Source organism: Peromyscus maniculatus, chromosome 4 (genome assembly GCF_049852395.1).
Source record: "Peromyscus maniculatus bairdii isolate BWxNUB_F1_BW_parent chromosome 4, HU_Pman_BW_mat_3.1, whole genome shotgun sequence".
Lineage (NCBI taxonomy): Eukaryota > Metazoa > Chordata > Mammalia > Rodentia > Cricetidae > Peromyscus > Peromyscus maniculatus.
In genome coordinates this window covers 43,380,317-43,403,062 of record NC_134855.1, presented here as the reverse complement: position 1 = coordinate 43,403,062, position 22,746 = coordinate 43,380,317, and the positions used below count along the sequence as shown (strand labels likewise).

The window sequence follows — 22,746 nt, the reverse complement described above, 5'->3', positions numbered from 1 at the left end:
TTACTAGGCAAATTTTAAATACTCTCTATGTATACACGGTAAGGAAAAACTTTTTTAAAGCTTATATTGAAAATGATTGTATAGCTTTTGACAAGGAGCATTGGCAGCCCCATCTCTATGCCCATGAGGATAGGCCCAGCTTCAAGCCCAGCACTCAAGGGTTGGATTCATCCTTTACCAGTCATGCAGGCGTCACAAGTGGTGTGATTCAGTGTGAACTAGTAGCAAAAAATGTAGCAGCAAGTTCAGTTTTATTATATTAATGTGGATGGTTGTATCAACACTTTTCTCATAAGATACTGTCACTGTCTGCTAAGATAATTATCAGCTATTTTTAATACCACTAATAATTTGGGTTATTAGATATGGAGTATTTTTGTTATTGTTGTTGCTCTCAAGGAAGAGGAGACTGTTCTTGTCTAAAGCACTGTAGTCTTGTGTATGTACAGAGAAGTTCAAGGAATTTAAAAAATTCACATATAATCTATAGGTAGAAAAATATTTCATGTTATTAGTTTCTAACTTGAATGTGGACATTAAACAGTGAGGTAGGTCTCTTTTGATATATGAGCATATTTCTGAGCCAGGAAAATACTGATTTATGTCATATATATGTATATACAATGTCATATACTACTAACTCTTCATGTAAATACTTGTTGGTACGTAGCTAGGCAATAACCTTTGATTATTAAAGACATAAGAAAGGGAAGTTGCTAGGTTGAATCACTCTCTTTTCTACAGAGCTGTATCATTCTTTTATATGTAAAACTGATTTTTTTAAAGTGCGTAAATATCACATAAATACAATAATTGAAATCAGTGAAAAGAACATTTAAAAATATAGAGATGAGCATTGCTGATACCCCAATATATTGTATCTGGGTTCCAAAATCAGTTCTCTTCCATTGAAAGAAAAATGCAATATCACTTGGCTGAGAAGGGATGACTGTTTCAACTTTGAGCCCCAATACTGGCAGTGCACATTCAGAAATCTGGGTCTGCTGGTTCACAGCTATAACTGAAGCACCTGCAAGTCTGAGCACCAGCAGGAAGTTCCAGTCAAGTCTGGACTACATAATGAGAGCCTGGAGAGAGGGAGAGAGAGAGAGACAGAGACAGAGACAGAGAGACAGACAGAGACAGAGACAGAGACAGAGAGACAGAGACAGAGAGAAAGACACAGACAGAGACAGACAGATAGACAAAGAGACAGACACAAAGACACAGACATACAGAGACACAGAAATGCAGACACACAGAAACAGACAGACAGACACACACACACACAAAGAGACAGGGAAAGAGGAAAAAACATCTTAGATAAAGACTAAGCATTAAAAACCTCTCAGCTGCATTTCTCATCAGAAATTGAGATAATTGGAGGGATTGTATGTGTGGCAGTCATTTCAAGCTTTAAATGGTGGAATATGCACCTTTTCTTTCCAAGGACAAGTTGGAGCAGAGTAGTGATGCATTCAGAATTCTTTCAGAAATATTTAGATGGTGGGAGGATTTCTTTTTGTGGATGCTGTAGCCATTGCAGCTCAATTTGTAGCTGCTCCCAACAGCCGCTGTCCTAAGTACTCTTTCTCAAGTACTTCCTAAGTGCGGGTCATGGATCCTGGTATTAGGTACTTGTCATACATTCTGTTTGTTTTTCTTGTAACAGCCTGTCATGGAGCTCAGGCTTGCACTGATCTCACATTGTAGCTGAGGATAGCCTTGAACTTTTGGGCCATCTGCATCTGCCTCTGAGCACTTGGGTTACAGGCATGCACCACCAGAGCCAACAATGCATTTACTATTATGATTTATACTATGGCTACAGTTTTACAAATGGATAAACTGAGATAAAAAAAACTGTCATGTGGTCAACAACATACACTAAGTAAATAAATCTCAGAGGTAAGATTGGAGTCTTGGTTTCTGATCCTTAACCCAATAATTTTCATTCTCCTACCCTTTGTGAATGATGGACAGACAGTTTAGTGTTAGTTGTGGTGTGTCTCAGGATTTTAGTGGTTTATTCTGGTGTCATGACCATATATGACATCCACACAATAACATCTCCCAAAGTTATTTCTCTAGCTCAGCCCTTTCTGGATTTCAGATTTACATATATATGGAATGCCTCAGTACCTCCCCTAATATCTGACAGATGTCTCAAATATGGATGCTGAAAAATAAGCAGTTGATTTATCTACAGGTTGTTGTACTCGGAGCCGTTCTAGGCTTAGTACACAGGAACTCCAGTTTCCTTCTCGTCCAGAGTAAGTACATAGTGCCATCTTTAGCATCTCTTACTACATTATAGCCCACATTTAGTTGCTCTGGAAACTGTCAGCAATATACATCTCCTCCTGCAATATACATCTAAATTTGATGACTCTCTGAATCTCTCAACCATAGTCAACTACTGTCCTGTGGCCATCCCCAAGAATTTTACTGTACAGCAAAGGCATTGCTATGGGAACCACAAAACCAAGTCTTGAGCCTAGAGCTTATGCTGTGTGGAGTGAAGCCCAGAGCCACTGTAAAAACCAGCCAGAAACTTTAGCATCACATACATCTTGTTTAGTGGGATCTCTGCTCAGTTCTTACCATGTCACCAAAAGACAGAAGGACTTATCTGCCTTTATTATGAGCCCACTTGCCTTGCTTCATCTTATATCTCTACTCCAGGATGGTACATCTGAAACATAACATTTTAATTCAGGAAATGAGAGAGTAAACTTAAATTTAATTTACTTTTTTTTTGGGGGGGGGGAATCTGTGACTCTGTTTAAAAGGCTGCAGGAGTGTCAAGAGTTCATCTTGAGGCTGGTCAGATGGCTCAGTGGGTAAAAGAGCTGGCCACCAAACCTGATGACCTGAGTTTGATCCCCAGCATCTACATGGTGGAAGGAGGGGAAGGTCTACCTCTACCTGCCGTCTTCGCCTGCACACCATTGCCTTCTTATGAGTGCAAATCTCTCTCCCATAAATCAATAAATACAAACAAATTTTAAAATTGAAACCTGAGTTCATTTTAGCAACCTTAACAGATTGGCTTGCTCCAGCTTTAATTTATCTGCCTGCTGGCCTATTGATAACTGTGTTCCTTATGATAAAAGGCAAATCTAAGTATTATCTGAATCTCCAGAGAGCTCCTAATAAAAGCAATGTCTCTGACACCCAGATTCTCTGTCCAAACTTGAAAACTACAAGTGGGGATGTCTCCACTGGGGCTGTCTCCTGGGATTCATAACTTTCAAGGGCTTTCATAAAGTGAGAATGATAGCTTTTATGAACTATTCTATAGAAGACATGATCTCCTTACATTCCAAAACAAAATGCTGCCTCATTCTTTTATACAAAGGCTACTCATACTTTTATATAAGGGCTACCACTTCTTCCATCAGAGGGAGGACAAAGCTGATTTTCTCTTCCATTTGGGTCTTTTTTTCTACCTGTTTCATATCAAATTTTCCAGTTTTATCTTTCTAAGTCATTATTTTCCTTAGTGCATATCCTATCTGCATCTACTAGATGGATGGTCATAATTTCATAAATAAATTATGTTTACATAAATTTAATATAGTTGTTCAAAATACAATGAATAACTTACAAATATATTTATGCAGTGCACAGATTTTAAAAGCTTGAAACATAATAGAACATAGTTTTAAACTCGAGAACCAAGATAGAGATCCCAAACTTATTTTTCTTTTCTAATGCTAACTCAAAGATATTTTCCATATGTAACTAGATTCTCTTGCTGGGACAGGTGGAAGGAAATTTTGTTGACTTAAGGTACACATAGTAAATTTTAAAACCTTAAATATAAAGATCAAAGAAAAACACGTTGATGATATCTATAAGAACACTGGAGAAGAAATCCCCGGGGGGTGGGGGGAAGACATTCACAGTAGTACATTTCTAAACACATAACTAGTCACATTTCCAGGCAAATTTTAGGGACATGTTTTATAGCCATACAAATTGTACCTGAGACAGGTACCCAGCATCAGGCTTATCCCATTTGCAAATTTCTTACTTTATGTGATTCAAACCATCTTCCACATCTGCTACCAGTGGTAGTGGTGAGATTTTTACGATGTAAGCCTTAAATCCAGGTCCTGGTATGACTATATCAAAAATTTCAAGTCATGACTCTCTCTAACTTAGTATTTGTCTTGTTAGGGCCTGTGAAATGCTCCCGTGAATCAAGTACCTGCCCTAAAAAACAGTCAACCTGAATTAGAACCCCAAAACTAACATAAATGTGGAGGATAAGAATTGATGTCACAAAGTTGTCCTCTGTCCTCCACCATGGCACCTCACACACACCACTACACACATAAAAATAATTTGAGACTAGTAGATAAAGATATTTTCCACCAAATCTGATGATATGAAGTCAGTTTCTCAGACCCACGTGGTAGAGAGAACTGACTCCTTTAAGTTGTCCTCTGACTTCTAAATGTATGCAATGGCAGGTACATGTGCACACAAGTGTACACACACACACACACACACACACACACACACACACACACACACACACCCCAAATGAATAAATAAATAAAGGTAGTGAAACATTTAAGAGTTTGTCTTGGGCTGGGCATGGTGGTATATACATTTAATCCCAACACTCAGGAGGCAGAAGTAGGTGAATCTCTGTGAGTCCAAGGCCAGTCTGTTCTAAATGTGAGTTCCAGGACAGCCTGAGTTCTAGGACTACACAGCGAGACCCAGTTTCAAAAACCAAAAACCAAACAAAGAGTTTGTGCTAATAGAAACTTAGCTGTATTTCATTTTTTCCCACTTGTGTTGGGTTTCTGAAACACACAACTCTTCACCTCGAGGCTTCTATGTGCTCCTGTTTCTCATTCTCCCCAGCACAGCTCTGGTCTTTCAAGTCTTTGCTTCTTTGCTTTTCCAGGCCTGACTCTCAGCCAGACTGCTGCTTTTGCCTAGAATAAAACCTCTCATTCCAGCTACTGGGTTCAACTTCAAGGACTAAGTCAAATCACTGTTACCCATCAAGTTCTCCCATCCTGCTTCTAGGAATCATGTCCCTCAATAGGGAGAATAAAGACTACAGTTGAGTAGATACAGACAAACAGACTTAAACTTGTGAATAAAACACAGATACAAGTGATCAAAAGAGGGGTGAGGAGAAAGTCAGTACAAATGTCATTGGGGAAAACTGGAAAACCATTGGGAAGTCCAGTGTGCCTAGGAACACACTGGCAAATCCTCATGAACTCAGAGTTTACAAGCGCTATCCAGTGTACCTAGAAACACACTGGCAAGTCCTCATGAACTCAGAGTTTACAAGCGCTATCCAGTGTACCTAGAAACACACTGGCCAATCCTCATGAACTCAGAGTTTACAAGCACTAACATAACAGGAGACATTTGTACAATTCTGACCAAAAAGACACAAAATACACAGCACAGATTCTGTGCCCCTGTGTGATTTAATTAATAAATCACCGAGGAAAATTAATGCACAGAAACTGTTCCAATACAACACTGTAAAACCTGAAGGCATGAATGGCTATCCTTGCAGTCTAGTTAAAATGAAGGAAGTCTTGGAGGTAACAAGTGGTCGGGAAGGAAACAGAAAAGAAAGAAACGACGAGTTGGAGAGAAGAAAGCTACTCAGAAGATGGAAGAGTGTTTTACTTACCCGCTGTCCTCCCCTTGCCCCAGGTTTACTGCTGAAGAAAAGGAAAGAGCTAGGGTAACTCAGCCACACACATTCTTGAAAAGACTCAACTTTATAATTAAGTCAACGAGAAAGTAACATTTATATGACCACATTACTAAAAGGATATGAATGTACCAAAATCTTAATAGCTAATTTTCTAATGGGGTTGAAGGGAGTGAGGATGTACAGGGCGGAGGTGGCACTGAACCGGGAGATGGCCTTCCCTTTATTCAATACTATAAAGGTCTGAAAGAGAAAACACAACACGTGAAACAGAATTTACAGAACCCAGCTAGGACACCGTAAGGGAGTAAGAGACGTCTCTAAAATAACAAGTGCTGTAACAATTACCAACACATGGCAAGACAATAGCCCCTTTTCTTTTTTGGCATTGCAAGAAATTCAAAATTTGATAAAGGACTTCAGGAGGCAAGGGATATAAAGACATTTTTGTGATTAGTATTACAGGAATTCTTGGCGTCTTTGCCAAGTATTTGACTCATATTTTCAGCTTTATCTATAGTTCTCACAAAACGTAAAAATGAGGCTGCCGTAACTTCTTCACTTAGGTAATTTCATGAAAACTTCAGGGTTTTCCAAATATGGCCTTTGTTAAACTTTTTTGGCACTTACATGAGTTCTGGTGTTATTTCTTCTGGGGGGAGCCACAGGAAAGTGGCGGTCTGTGGTGTGAAGATATAATTAAGCCTGCTAAGGATGGTAAGCCTTATATCAAGTTCCAGGCTACAGGGGAACCTTAGATACCGCTCTTAGAAATACAAAAATAATATGCTCCCACTTTCCGCTTTTCACTTCATCACAATGCAGTAGCATCATAGTGAATCTGCATTCGATTTACGGTATAATCAGTATTCAGAGAAATAAACTGACTTTGCCTTCCTCACATGCCCTCTTACAGGACAGCTCTTCAGTATCTGCCTGTCCCAAGAACACAGGCTCAAACAAGTACTTTCAATACACTTAGAATTTTGTTCCACTGTGTGATCAGGCCCAGCCAGCATCCTAGAGATACTTTAAGAGATGGAAGGAGGTACGTTCTTCACCATCTTAAGGTAACAGGGAAAATAAAAGCAACTGGACTTAAAGACTCACTTTCTTATTGATATAGTAGGGGTCCAGGTCCTCCAGGGGCTCTGACACCATCTCTGGAGGAATGTCTCCATAAATAAAAGGAAGGGATTTTCCTGCTTCCAAGTCACTGTTTGGCTTGGGGCCATTTTCGTCATCTTCATCCTTGCGTTCCTGTTTGGGTCTCTTGGCTTTCTCTTCTGCAATGCGTTGTTCAATAGCAGCAAGGGATTCCCTGGTAAAGAAGCGGAAGCTGTCAGGTCCTGGCGGTACCAGCACGGATTGTGCCATCTTTTCATCCTGCTTCTTTAATCACTGTTTAGCTCCTCGCATAAGAAAGTGCTACAGAAACAGGAGGGAGAAAGCAAGGACCATTAAGATAAAAGGTGAGGGTGGCAGTCACAGGACACTGAGCATAAAGTCTGTCAAGCAAACCGCGAGAGAACTTGCCACAGGCCACTGCATCGAGCCTTGTGTGAGCTCTGGTGCACGCATTCATTTGCCTGCAAGGAGATCTTTCGCTCACAGCCAGTAGGTGTGCATGAGGTCATACATTCTCCCACTCCTGAAATGTTGGAAGCGATTGTGCTACTTGGGGGAAAACACCCTGTTCAGAGCTTGCAAGTGGAAGACACTGGTGGATGCTTGCTGTTTCACTCGCGTGAATTATTTTTTGGGGAGCCATTTTCCCTCCTGCATTCTTTCTGGAAATATATCAGGTTCTAAACAAGAGAAGGGGAAAAAATCGTAGAAGCAAGCTGTGCGGGAATCTTGCTTCTCTCTCTCTCTCTCTCTCTCTCTCTCTCTCTCTCTCTCTCTCTCTCTCTCTCTCATTTTTTTTTTCTAGTTTTCCTTTGGCCCAATTTACCACCTTTAAGAGTTCATTCAAAACTGTTTCACCTGGGAAAGAGCTCAGGAAATCCTGCAAGGCCTGTCTGTGAGGGAGGGAAGTGTGTGTGGGGGGTGAGGGTGGTGGTGGTGGTGGTGGTGGTGGTGGTGGTGGTGGTGGTGGTGGTGGTGGTGGTGGTGGTGGTGGTGGTAAGGAGGAGCAGGAGATGCCTGGCTGCGTTTGGAACTGCTGGCAAACTGCACAGGAAGGGACCAGGCACCTGCCAGCACAGGCAGGAAGTCCCTCACATCAGAGGTCTGGAGCTTGAGGCTTCTAGCTTAGCAACCTGCTGCCAACTAGTGTAATCGCTTCTTAAATTAACAAATTTGCAGCACGCAAAGAAACACCACAGAGAGAGACCATGTTTCCAAGTAAGTCCCATTTCACAAAAAAATCTAGCAGAGTAGTTCAAATATCCATTTCAGAATTTGGACTTGAAAAAAAGTAGTCTAACACAGTTTCTCTTTTAAGCACAGCCTCTATGGCATGGGCTTTCTTGATGATACAGACGGAGTTTAACTGATGCTTAAATCACATTTTATTAAAGCAGATAACTTGACAGATGTGGTTGCAAATGTGACTTCAGCCAGTTACAGGAATTTCTGTGCTATCTAAAGAATACAGCAAAATCTTTGACCCCAGAATGCCATCTCTTCAAAAAAAAAATCACTTAATCTATTTCTTTTTTTTCCTTAAAAGAAAAAGAAATCCATTTAACCTCCACACTAAAGAAATGAGTTGCCACTGTAATATATGAAATGCCTCTTCTAAGAGTAAAACAAGTTGCTAATTCATTTCTGCTGCAGTCTACACCTGGTAAAAACACAAGGAAATCTGAACACCCTAAGCTGCTGAATAGCTTCATTAATATATATATATACAGATAGAATTTATTTTTGAAGTTACCCGGAACCTCTCAGGCACCAGCTGTCAGACTGCCCTGTCAGCATCACAGGATCTCCAAAGCATTCCTTATTTTCCTTCACTCATCCCCACAGGTTCTCCTGCCTAGCGGTAGGCACAGGCATCAGGATGCTCCTAACACATTCAAGGGAGGAAACTGTTGTACCCATGCCTGGTGTTCTAGGGAGATAGACATGCTAAAACATGCAGCCCGCAGCTTCAAAATGAAAGGGTTCCCCCTGCAGATCCCCCCCACCCCCAAGGATTCCACTGCAAAGGTAGAGAAGCCTCAGATTGCAAGCATAGTAAGAACAGGAGGAACACATTACCCCTGCAGAAGCTTTTAGACTCAGAGTTTGGGGTCTGTAAGCTGGAACCAAGAAGACTGCAGCTAAAATTCCATCATGTTTTAAAAAAGAAAAAAAAAAGAAAAAATTTTTTTTTTTCCAAATTCTCCTTTAAAGACCACACCTAACTTCCTGTAAGAGGATTCTGGTAACTGAAGTAAGAACAGGCATTTCCTGTGTGGGGACTACAAAGTGACATTTTTATAACTGCCACTAGAGGGCTGGGAACTGTGAAGAAAAACACCTTCCTAGAAAAACACTGAGTACGCAGCAGGCAGCCCTCAGCGTTCAGGGGTGGAGCCCGGAGGGTCTGCAAGCTGTCAGAGACCTAAGCATCAAGACAGGTGGCGGAGCTGCGTCCGACTGACTGGCCACGCTTCCATCCATCCCTTGTATTTTCTAAGCCAGAACGTCATTTAATCACAATGAATAATTCAAAAGTATAAAGAAGCAAATAGGCAAGGGTTAAAAACATTTAAATCTCAGTAGTGGATTGGTGATTCCATTAATGAAATCATAGTAATGGACACATTATACACAGTCAGATTTAACATTACTCTCCATTCCAGAATACCTGGGGTCCAATAAACTGTTTGCTGATGTAACAAAGATAACCCTTGCATTTTGTAAGTTACTTTCTCCAGTAAAAATATGTTTAACCTAATAATGCACAAAGCTCTCTCTCTCTCTCTCTCTCTCTCTCTCTCTCTCTCTCTCTCTCTCTCTCTCTCTCTCTCTCTCTCTCTCTCAGACTAGATCATTGAAAAGAAACCAGAGGGTTTGGAGAGGCAAACTCCATGAATAATGCACTTGCTGGACAAAAATGAGAACTTCAGTTTGGATCCATAGCACCCACAGAAAAAGGCAGACCAATGTTCCAGCCCACCTGCAATCCCAGGGCTACCAAGGCAGAGACAGTGAGTTTCCAAGCTGAACGAGGCAGTATAGCCAAGGCAGTTACCTCTGAGTTCGACTGAGAGATGTTGATCAATAAATACAAAGGAGAGAAGTCAGGGAAGATACCCAGCTCCAATTGCTGGCCTCTCCACACATGCATGTACATTTGTTACACACATACAAACATGCACACACACTGAAATAGACACCCCATATCAGTGGTTCTCCACTGTCCTAATGCTGTGACTCTTTAATACAGTTCCTCATGCTGTGGTGACCTCCAACCATGAAATTATTTCATTGCTACTTCATAACTGTAAGTTTGCTACTGTTATGAATCGTAATGTAAATATCTGATATGCAGGATATCTGATACACAACCTTCAAAGGGATCATGACCCATGGGTTGAGAACCACTTCCCTATACACATACACAAGTCCAACAGGAAAAATACATGTAGAAAAGAAAAGCTACCAGGAAAAAAAAATAGTTCTGACTGGAGAATGAGACCATAGCTGTCACTCTGTCAACTAATAACATAACAAGAATGGAAGACTTACTATGTGCCAGTCATTGGGCTAAGATGCCTGCCTGCACGGTCCCATAACTCTATGAAATAACACTTTCCAGACTCGCATTTGAAAAGAGAAGAGACACGCTGAGATTCCGAAGTCTCCTGAAGTCATGTAAACACAATTCAAGCTCAAAGGCTGACAATGAAACCTGTAACCTTTACACAGTCATCAAAAGAAACACTCATGCAGCTTAAGCCCAAAGTGAACATGAACTACACATTGGACAGTGGTGCGAGTTTGTCCTCACTGTTGACCTGACTGGGTTTGGAACCACTGAGGAGACACACCTTTTGTCATGTTTTTGGAGGATGTTTTCAGAGAGGTTGAAACCAAGGAGGACTCACATTAAATATGGGAGGTCCTATCCCAGAAGGTGGAGTCCTAGGCTGAATAAAATGGAGAAAAGGAGAAAGCCTATTGACTACCAGATTTTTCTGATTTCTGACTACAGACACAATGTCCCCAGCTGTCACATGCTCCTGTCACCCCTTGCCACCATGCCTTCCCCAACTTGATGGATTGTGCTCCTTAAGTCAGGCATTTGGTAATCTCCATGAAAAGTAGTTATTAGAAGTTAATCTACCAAAAATAGATATTTACACATTTTTTTCTTGTTTTCTTTTCAGTAGAGATTGTACTTGTTGGAAATGAAGAAGGGGAAAAGTTAACCAGAAGTAGTATTTTACTCACTGGGGCAGATATCTTCTGGTTGTAAGAGAAAGTGACTCAGACTGGTTGCAGCAAAAAGAAAATTAAAAAAAAAAAAAGAAAGGATTTGTTGGTTTGTAGTTTATTGTCCAAGGCTAGCATTAAGTATAGGGTGAGTCAGAACCTCGGCTGATGTCATCAAGGCAGAGTTACACTGGATCTTTTGGCTCTGACTGCCATAGTGAGAGGTGCTTTTTAGAGGCTCCTATTGTGATAGGTGTTACACAAAGGCCAGCCTGCCAACTTCCCAAACTCAAGTGTGATAGGAAGTAACAAAAGTGCAACAGTGTGCACACTCTCATGCACTGGCATACACACACGCACACACCCAAAACAAACAATAAAGCGAGAAAAGCTGTCATTATCTCTCACTGGCCCCAATTCTAGGTGGCTCCTAAGTGACCACTCTGTGCAGAGCAATAGCAGTATTTCCAGTGAACTGGACTTGCCTGGGCCACATGCTTTGGAGCAGAAAAATCTTCCTTTAAAGCATGTGAACTGTAAGGTCATGTTGTGAAATAGAAGTGCTCAAAACCAGAATGGGTTGGGGAGTGATCTGGACAGACAGCTTAGCTCTGTGGTTCAGAGCACTTGCTGCTCTTCCAAAGGACCAGGGTTCGGTTCCCAATGCACATGTTGGTAGCTCACAATTCTCATAATTCCAAGTCCAGTATGTCCCATGCCCTTTTCTGCTCTCTGTCTCTGTCTCTGTCTCTCTCTGTCTCTGTCTCTCTGTCTCTGTCTCTGTCTCTGTCTCTCTCTCTCTCTCTCTCTCACACACACACACACACACACACTCACAAATAAACATGAAACAAATCTTCAAAAAAAACAGAATTGTGTTTAGTGTAGTAAGGGATACATTAATACAAGTATATACTTTAGTAATATACTAGCAGTCAACTTTCAATGCCTGAAAATTTGGCAAATAATAATATCAATATCAGAATATACACACAGTTACCCAAAGACTTAAAACTATATTCATTTGTATCACTCTTTATGCAGAAGATTTTGTAATAACTTTTAATGTGGGGCTTTATTTTTGGAAGACTCAAAAAACTGGAGAGAGCAATATTATATAAAGATGCTAGAAAGAGAAAGAACACTAGAGATTGCATTTCTATATTCTACTGCCGCTGCTCCCCTACTTCTCTGTCAATGATTGATTTTCTTTAGTTTTCCAGATTATAAAAAAGAAGGACATGAAAGGCTGGTGAGATCGTCTACGCATAGTGCTGTTTCTTTTTAGTCCCCCTGCCAGGAAGGTGGGGACAGGCAGATCCCTGGGGCTTCCTGGACAGCCAGCTGAGCTCACCAGACAAACTCCAGGTCAAAGAGAGGAGAGACTATGTTTCGCAAAGAAAACAAGGTGGGTGGCACTTCGGACTCAATGACCAAGGTTGTCCTCTGCTCTCCACACACATGTGCACATGTGTCTGCACATCCCAGTGTATCTGCAGACACCTAAACACTCACCTACATGCATATGAACACACACAGGTCCAAAGGGACACTGGTGAAAGAAAAATGCAAACCATGCCATTTCGTTATACACAATGATGTAAATATAAATGATACACTTATACTTACATAAAGGGACAATTTTAAAACCAAGGCTATGTAGTAACTATTGCATAACTAATTTCTCTGCATAAGAATTGACATTTATATAATATAATAAGTACTGTAAAGATAAACACACAGCAAGAAAATGACTGTTATTATTTCCTGTAGATAAAGATGTAATCATGTAGTAATTTATAATTAATAGTTTGGGATAACTTAACATCCTAGAGGCTTTGGCACCCCATTGTGAAGAAGGTTGAGAAAAATCTGAGAAATAAGGGTTTCTAGCAGTGCCCTTTAAGTCCTGTTTTAAAACAGTGACTCGGGTTTCTTCAATATGTGCATAAACTTAGATAACACTTGTTAAATCTTATTTGAAGCTCCCCCGTCCCCCCAATTTCTTAACGTCTTTAGTTCTGAGGTTTGAGTCTGTTCTCCTGTGCTTTTTTAGTGGCCACCTGCTGTGGTTTTGTGTTTCCTTTCTCTTTTTTCAGCCCGAATCCAGCCCAATTTCTGTAACGAACAATTTCCCCAAGGGGGAGAAAGTTCTGGACAACCAGACTTTCATGTTTTCTGTGGTAGATTAGGAAGGGAGCACAATACGATATGAAAAACCAAAGTGCAGTATGTACCAGTTGAAAATTGTCATTTTTTCCTTTTTTTAATACTAGATACATTCTGATATGAAACAAATTCCTTTTCAGTTCTTTGTGCTCATATTATATGCATTGAGTATCTTTATTAGAGACAAGCATTCATTTTTATGATCATTATGTCTTTGCATGCTTTTTTTGTTTAACAGAAATGTTTACAAATTGTATCATAATGAACTCAGAGAAAATATAAATCAATTTGAAAAAAATCACTTTACATGCAATTTTTTTTTCCTGAAAAAGTAAATTATAAGGGGAGATATTTCAGACTGAAAAGACGAATCAGTAAATAAAGTCCTGGGTTCAGATTCCCAGAACCCACATAAAATTTGGGCATGGTGATGCCTTCTGTAAATCAAGCACTGAGAGGCTGAGATAGGTGTATTGAGGGAACTTGCCAGCAAGGCTATCCAGCAAAAATTCCATGATTCACGTTTAGTGAGAGACCCTGCCCTCCAAAAAATAAGGTGCCCTCCAAAATAGAGGAAGATGTCTAGAGTTGGTCCCCGTGGTAGTTTGACTGTAATTAGCCCCCATATTCTCATAGGGAATGACAGTGTTAGGAAGCATGGCTTTGTTGGAGTGGGTATGACCTTGTTGGAGGAAGTATGTCTCCTTGCGGGTGGGCTTTGAGGTCCCTATGCTCAGGAAACCACCCAGTGTCTCAGTTGTCTTCCTGTTGCCTGCAAGATGTAGGACTCTCAGCTACTCCGCTAGCACCATGTCTTCCTGTATAGGGCCGTGCTCCCCTCTGTGATAATGACTGAACCTCTGGAACAGTAAACTGGCCCCCTCCAGTATGCATTCTCCTTATAAGAGCCTGCTGTGGTCATGGTGTCTCTTCACAACCATGGAAACCCTAACTAGATAGTCCCTGACTTCCACAAATGTACACAGAGGTGATTGCAACCCCCCACATGTGTACATGCATACATACACTACAATAACTATACACACATGCTTAAGTGCACTCATGTATGAGCGCGTGCGCGAGCGAACACACACACACACACACACACACACACAAACATACACACACAGACATATGGCTGCTCCCCTGATCTTATAGTTTTATTTGCTATTTAATGCTACATTAACTAAAGCAAGAAGATACAGGGCAAGCACTGAACTGCCTAGTCTCCTTTGATTTAAAATGGGCTTGTGTCTCTTCTGCCCCTCAGAGAATTGCATTTACTCTTCCTGAGAGCCTCCTCCTCTAACTACTGTTGTGGTAGACTTCCCCTCTCCAATGGATCGCAGCCTTTGCATCTGGGAACACCTGGGTTGGCCGTGATGTGAAGGCCCCTTCCTTGCTTGCCTTGGCATAGGCAGGCCGGAGTGTGTTCTTAATGGCACCTTGGCCTGCATTTGTACCCCCAAGTCCCAACAAAGATAGTGACAGCAGAATACGTTTCTTCCTGTTAGAAACTTAGTGTTCCCCATGGAACAGCGGTCACCGGGAAGAGATGGGAACAGGGATGCTGACCAGTTTGGGATACCAGCGACACACTGTAACATTGAGCTTGGTAAGATTCCCTACAAATCTTAGGACTCTCAACCAACTGCTCTCCCTGACTGATTTTTCACCTCTTCAGCGTAGAAGCCAGCTTATGTTAAAATGCAAGACAAACCAAGTCACTAGTTTGCTAAAACTTCTAAAATGAAATTCCACTTTTCAAGGCAGAAGCAAAGTATGTATAGAACCTTATGTTAGTAGGGAAGATTTGTCCACCACCACTACCACCTTCTACCATCTTTTTTCCATTCCCTGGATGATCCTACATGGTCATCACTCTCAAGTACTCAAGACACAACTTCAGGTTATACACATAAGCTGATTTTCTCTTTGCCTGAAACGGCGCGCACGCGCGCATGCACACACACACACACACACACACACACACACACACACACACACACACAGAGCTAGTTATCTGCTTGACTCATTTCCTCCCATGTCATAATCTTTGCTTAAATTTTTCCTCAATGATGATTCCTTCTCCAAGCATACTGTATAAAATTGCAAACCATCTGTACACACTCAAATGTACACCACGACAGCATCGTCTTCCTTATTTTGCTTTATTGTTTCATCTGTTACTATTATATTATATGGTTGAATTAGTTATAGTGTCTGACTCTGTTAATTCTAGTGCAAAGTTCACGTCTTAGGTCAGTTACTCCAGAAGCAGATACTGAATTGGGTTAAGGAAGTTTCCCTAGGATGAGACAGTAAGTTATTTCATGGAGTTGCAGATCGGGATGAAGAGGAAGCCAAACAAACATTTGACTTCCAAACCCTGCCTGGACCCTTCATGAGCTGTAGTAACCAGTCGTTTGCTAACTACATAAGAAATAGAAACTCCCAGGCACTTCCAGCATTCTGATGAAGTGAGGACAGAGATTCAAATAATCCGAAGGCAGTCCTCCAGAAAGTGACATTACTGCAGCGTCCTAGGAGAAAACCACTAACTATAGAGAGGCAGGAGAGCACAAGAAGAATTAGAAAGGACCATCATGATCCTGCACTGGGTAGAGCAATACGATGACAAAATGAGACTAACTTGTTTCTGTGTCACCTATTCTTAGGATGATCTCTAGCCCCTAACAGGAACCAAATATATGGACAGAACCAAATACATAGATAAGCAATGTATACCTTCTAGGGCACAGGTACTGTAATACTCTGAATTCACAGATGACATAGAAGTTGACTTTTCATGAAGACAAATTATTCTTTTAATTTCTTTTAGAAGCACTACTGCCTGTGCCAAGCTTCATAGTGCTGACGTTCTCTGTCCCTCTCTTCTTCATGCTGCTCCATCCTATTATGTCAACCAGACCTCTGCAATTGCTATCTCTCATCCCTTCTCCTCTCCTTTTTCTTCATCAAGCTTAGAACCACATGCTCAGTTAACAGGACTAGGGAGTAGGCAATTGGTCACCTTCAGTCTGTTCCTCCTCTGTCCACTCTACATACAGCTCTAGTGGAACCCATTTTAAACTGTGACTACAGACAGGGGGAGGTGGCTCACACCTTTCATCCCAGCACTTGGATGGCTCAGGTAGGAAGATTGTCACAAGCTCAAGGCTGGCTTGGGCTACACAATGGGTCTCAGGCCAGTTTGGGCTACAGAGTCAGATGTTATCTCAAAAGAAGACAAGCAAACAAAGAATGTGTAATTACACTAAGCTGTTTTGAAAGTTAGATGTTTAAGTATAGTTAAATCCTCAACTTTATTCTCTCTTTTTTCATTTGCTCTTAGCTCTTTTTTCCATCCCTTATATCTCTCTGATCATATTCCAGTTAAGATGAATTATTTTTTTGCTCCAATTCCTTAATTCTTCTCCTCTTTTTATTTTTGTTTCATTTAGGATGCAACATACTCCCACTTCCACCAAATAACTCAAAATCAACTCCTTAAAGCGGAGTCTCAGCATGCTCTGTTAGCAGTGTCTGTCTTTTCAAGACATGGAGCAGAGGAATGATCAGAGGCTTTGAAGCCAATGGTCTGAATAAAAACCTGCTCCTGTCATTTGCTAATTCGTTGATTTGGCCTTATATAAGTTACTGATGTGATTCAGTTTTACATCAGTGAGAAATGAAGGCACATTTTGATTTTTTCCATATTAATTTATATATTATATTGCGGTTGTTATATGTAGACACTTAATTTTTATATTCCTCTTTTTAGTTCATCTTCCTTATCTTATCTCATTTTCTTTGTGATTTCACTGAACCCAGCATCACACCTGAGGTCAACTGTACCACAACCAAGTGATAAATCGATTTCATTAAACCTATATTTTACTTAGCAGTTTTTTTTCTTAATTTTTTTTTTACTCTTTTCTCAAACATTATATCCCTATAGCAGTTTTCCCTCCTGCCATTCCTCCCTGTCTCATTCCCCACCCCCACCTCCGCTCTCCCTCAGATCCCCTCCTCCTCCAATTCCTTCACAAAAGAGCAGGCCTCTCTTCCCTTTTCATTGAACATACTCCTTTCTTTCTTCTTAGTTTAAAAAACATATATTTTATTTGTACTTATGTGTGTGTATCTGTAATCTGTATGTGTATGGTCATGTATGTTTCAGTGCCCACTGAGGCCAGAAGGGAATGCCAGATCCCCAGGAGCTGGAGTTACAGGCAGCTGTGAGCTGTCAGACATAGATGTTGGGAACCAAACTCAAGTCCTCTGGAAAAGAAGCAAGTGTTCTTAACCACTGAGGCATCCCTCCAGTTCTATCCCTCGTTAGGGTAAAAGGGATCTTCTAGGTGTCTGAGGTTCTGGAGTTTCATTTATAAGTTCTGTGTGAGCAACTGGGTACACGTAGGATTCCTCTCTAGTTTTAACTCTGCTGCATTTCCTGCATGGTCCCAACTGACAATCAACTAGATTGTTCATTCCTCCTCCTCACTCTTCCCCTCTGGTCTGTACTTCACCCCTTCCCTCAACCCACCCCTCCTCCACTTCACCCCTTCCCTCAGCCCACCCCTCCTCCACTTCACCCCTTCCCCCAACCCACCCCTCCTCCACTTCAATCCTTCCCCCAACCCACCCCTCCTCCACACAGTTCTCCACACACACTTGCTGGGCATTTCTTTTTGACTGTGTCTTATTTCACTGGCACACAAAGTCCATACTCTTTGATGTTTTAAAAAGCTTATCAATATCCAATTGCTCTGGAAAGTTTTGTTAAACTAGATCTTCATTATCTAAATTTATGTCTCATCTAAAGCAAAAAATTTGTTTGGTATTAGTCTTTTAATTCTCCCATTTGAAAACAGTTTTCTTGGCTTTAATTCATCTCCCAAACTACTCTTGGCCAAAAATAATAAACATGTCACCTCACATCTGTCACCTCCACCAAAGAATCCAACCCTTCTCCACTACTATCTGTAAGACGCACAAATTGTCCTATGGATTAAAGAGCCAATTGTTTGGTTTTTCTTTTCTATCTACCTTTATCTTGCTCAGACATGTTAGCTAAGCTTTTCTAAACCTGCTTCCTGAAGTATTTCTGCTTCTAAGAGTCAGTTGATGTGGTTTCCATCACCTAAAATTCAACACATACCAGTTCAACCTAACATTAGCAGCTTTAAGCCTCAAGTATCCTATTTTCCAAGAACATTTTCACTGCTTTCTAACTGAACATGCTCCTTCACTTCTTCAAGCTCCAGGAAACTTGTTAACCAAGCACTATTTGTATAAATAGAGGCAATCACCTGTGTTACCAAGAGGGGAGGCTCTTCCATATTCTGCCTTGTAATTCTTCTAGTACATAAAGTAATGAATGACTTGCACACAGTGAACTCTCAGAGAAATAGTTGGATAGCAGGAGATTTCAGAGATTCTGCTCTGAACACCTTGGAGGGGATTTTATGTACAACAAGCTATTGTGATTCCATGGGCAGATCTAAGACTAATACTGACTAAATAAAAATCTCTCTTTGTATCCTAAAGTAAGTCAAAGACCATTGGGCCTTACAGATGATAATCTCCACCTTGATTTGAAAACACAAAGCACAACTGGAACCCTCCCTTTTAATTGCCTCTATAGGTGGAAAACGCAACCCAGTGTGAACGAATCAGAAGCACCAAGCATTGACCTTATATAAGGAGGGGTTTTCTATTAGGTCCCAACAGTGTATTTGAATGCAGATTTCCTTTGATCTACTTGCGAGCTCTCTTACAAAAGTCCCAGATCACCTCTAGTTTGGAGGTGTCCGAATGAAGAATTGATGTTTGCACAAACCCTAAAATTGTGTTATTATTTAGCTTTACTTTTTTTTATAAATACAACAAGCCACTCTTAAGGGCAGGCCCCATTCTGAGCAGTAGATGGCCAACACAATAGTAACTTAATGGCATCTTTAGAGTTTCTTTGTCTCATAATGTCAAGTCAGGTCATATTTCTTTTTAACATTACAGATCCTTTCCATACATATTATAGCTTCCAGTTTGGGGTTTTTATGGGATTCCTGTGTGTGAGAACTTGTGTGTCTCTGCAACTATGTGCTTTTTCTTGGCTCTTTTTCTTGTTTGGTTATCATTTTCTGATTTATTTTATTTTATTCCTTAGAAGCCTGTTTGTTTTCTAACAAGAGACAGAAAGGGTGTGGATCCGGATTGGGGGTGGGGTGAAGAAGAACTGGGAGGAGTATGGGAAGGAGAAACTAATCAGAATATTTTGTATGAAAAAGATCTGTTTTCAATGAAAGAAAAAATAAATACAGGCAACAATGGGTAACTACTGAGACTTGCACAAAACAAAATGAATGTTTAAAAACACAACAATTCTCCACTGCCTGAGACAAAGCAGATGCTACCATCAGGATACTTGGCTATGTGTTCTTACCTAGGATATACATACGTGTGTAGTTTTACAAGCTCTTTTACTGTTATTTATTTATTTATTTATTTATTCATTCATTCATTCATTCGTTTGTTTGTTTGTTTTTCGAGACAGGGTTTCTCTGTGTAGTTTTGGTGCCTGTCCTGGATCTCACTCTGTAGACCAGGCTGGCCTCGAACTCACAGTGATCCGCCTGGCTCTGCCTCCTGAGTGCTGGGATTAAAGGCGTGTGCCACTACTGCCCAGCCTCTTTTACTTCTAGATTCTATAATTTATCAGTATTTTGTCTCTTACTAAATAAAAAATGAAAATACAATTTTATAGTTATTAAGATCGTTTATGTAAAGTCTGGATAAGACCTCTGTCAAATTCTGGAGGTGACCACAGAACATGTCATCCTCCTCATCAGTGGAGAGCCCCACACGCCTACTCCCACCTCCAGAGCAGATGGCTAGTCCAGGCTTGGTGAGGAAATTCTGGTCTCTAATGACTTGAGCATCATGTGAGGTCTTCATAAATATATGGTGTTGAATTAATAATGAACTCAAATTTGCATTTGTGTAGCTAAATCTAAATGTGTCAGAGGAGAAGATAAAGTAAGGAACTATTTTATCAGTAAACATGGTTTGCTAAACAACTAACTAGGGCTCAGAGGGACTCAAAGAGACTGACAACCAGGGAGCCTATGGGTCCGACCTAAGTTCTTTGCCTATGTTATGATTGTACAGCTTGGTATTCTTGTGTGACACCTAACAGTGGGAGCTGGAGCTATCTCTAATTCATTTGCATGCCTTTGGGATCCTTTTCCTCCTACTGGGTTGCCTCATCCAGCCTTAATATGAGGGGATGTGCCTAGTCTTATTGCAATATTATATGCCATGTTTAGTTGGGAAGCCTGCCTTTTTCTAAAGTAATGGAGGAGAAGTGGATATGGAGGAATGGGGTGGTGGTGGGAAGAGTCTGAGAGGAGAGGAGAGAGGAGAAACTGTGGTTGGGATGTAATATATGAGAGAAGAATAAATTTAGAAAATACAATTAATTATGAGTGTTTTGGACTAGAGTGCGAAAGGCATTCAAGAGCAATGTCATGAGATCCTCTTACAACTTTTTCAGCATCTGGAATAATTTTCTTTTACTCTGTTGACTAGTATATAAAATGTATTTTCAGTGAATATGTCAAAATTAATGATTTTGGAAATTCAGCCTCCTAATTCAGAGTGCTATGGCTCTCCAGACTTGGGCGTGCCTCCCTTCACAGTTGCCTTTGTCTGCGGAAGGCTCATGGGTGCTTTTGCCACTCAGCTTCCAGCTGTGCCTAAGCAACATCTTCCATCCCAAAGATCTGGGCTTCCTTTCTGCTACTTGGTAGAACCACGCCTCCGGAAAGGCAGTCACTTCAATGCCAATGCACCTGTTTACGTCGTTCTTCTGCTGCTTTCTGGTTGCCATTCTTTGATGAAAGTACTTGAGTTATTTACAGGGTTAAAAGAGCTGGACGGTGCCCATAAAATATTGAACACTATGACTATTCATTTGCCCCTGTACCTTTCAAGGTTTTATGCATGTAACATTATGTTGACCATTTGAATAAAATTAAATGTAAAACAATCGTCTTCTACATTTTCAGTATTAATAATCCAGTTAATCATTGAACAGTTTCTATTGTATTACACTTAAATATTTTATTTGTTGCCAAGGATCCAACCCAGGCTTCATGTGAGCCAAGCAACAAAAATTTTAAGCACCTACAGAGGACCATCGTTCTCCCAACTACTTTGGCTCAACATTGAATATTGAGCTAGGCACTCAAAATCCTGCCCTTGTGGGCTCGTATTTTATACAACTTAATTAAGAGGCATATGTAATGTATATGTAAATTAAACATAGAGCACAGAAGTTGATGGTGACTGCTTTTGAAAAAGTAATGTAGGACCACAGAGCAATCGTACAGTGAAGAGGGAGGGGAAGGCTGCAATTTTAAGTAGGGCAACGAGGGAGCTTCTCTCTGAAGAACTGTGGCTTAAGCAAGAAGGTGAGGAAGCTGCCAGCCTTGTTGTGGGTCTTCCTGGATGTGACAGTTCCAGGCAGAGAGGACTTTTGGAAAGGTGTTCACAGTTGGAAAGGCCTGGAGGAAGGTAAATAGCACCGGACACATGGACTGACAGCACAAGGCAGTGACAAGTGAACAGGAAGCAGAAAGTAGAACAGGTAGCAATGACAATAGCAGATGCTGCCAACCCCGGGAAGGCCTGCCATCTGGTTGCACAGCACTTTCGCCAGCGACACCTGTGACATAAATGTCAAGACCAGAGCCCAAGCCAGACCCTGAGAACCAGCCATCAACCCACACATGAAAGAAAGATCACTGTTATTCAGCTGCCTGGGCTTCCACTTAAGCAAGCACAGGAGATGCTGATGCAGGACAGGCTTGCCCAGGACTACAGGGAAAAATCCAAACCTGTATGGCTGCCTGGGCCAGCATCCAGGACCAGCTTTACAGACACGGGGAACACAGTAGCCACATTTAGCACAGAAATAGCTGCACATTGGAAACACAGACAAAGTGTTGCCTTTCCTTAACACTGTCAACATCTTCGAGGGGAGAAGGGATACTATTTTTAACCATGATGCAGCTTTCAGAATAGATGACAGCAACAACAAAACCTCTAGCTACAAAACAGATACTGACACATAACTTGTTTGCTTGCTCTCTGGAGTGAAAAGGATGTTGGCCATGTTGGGAGTGTGCTACCAATTCCATATATTGGCAGGTACCCTCGCATGCACCTAGCTTCAATACTCTACAACATAAGATGGCCTGGAATTCAACAATGTAGTATAGGTTGACCTAAAACTCATTGTGATCCTCCTGCCTCAGCTCTTCAAGGGCTAGAATGACAGACACAGGCTATCAGGCTTGCATGGTTGCATTTTGTTTCTTCTGTTTTTCTCCAGATTAAGAATTAACTTTGGTTTTGGCTAGCTCCATAGGGCTGCTCCTGGAAAAAATCCAGATTATTAGAACATTCTTTTGAAGAGCAAAGCATTTGAGAATTCA

At 41.0% G+C, this 22,746-nt stretch overlaps 1 protein-coding gene across 2 annotated transcripts in view; it reads right to left on the bottom strand.

The window, feature by feature from the left end:
* Nucleotides 1–22,746, bottom strand: part of LOC102919368 (sodium channel protein type 2 subunit alpha) — a 133,917-nt gene that overhangs the window by 78,705 nt on the left and 32,466 nt on the right. Inside the window, exons 2-3 of one of the 2 annotated variants that reach the window (XM_015996003.3) lie at nt 6,815–7,132; nt 5,829–5,947 (exon numbers count right to left, since the gene is read on the bottom strand). In XM_015996003.3, coding sequence (XP_015851489.2) covers nt 5,829–5,947; nt 6,815–7,081 — 386 coding nt within the window. In that variant the 5' untranslated portion in view covers nt 7,082–7,132. The remainder of the gene's footprint in view (nt 1–5,828; nt 5,948–6,814; nt 7,133–22,746) is intronic. The other variant, XM_076569579.1, reaches the window with a different exon arrangement.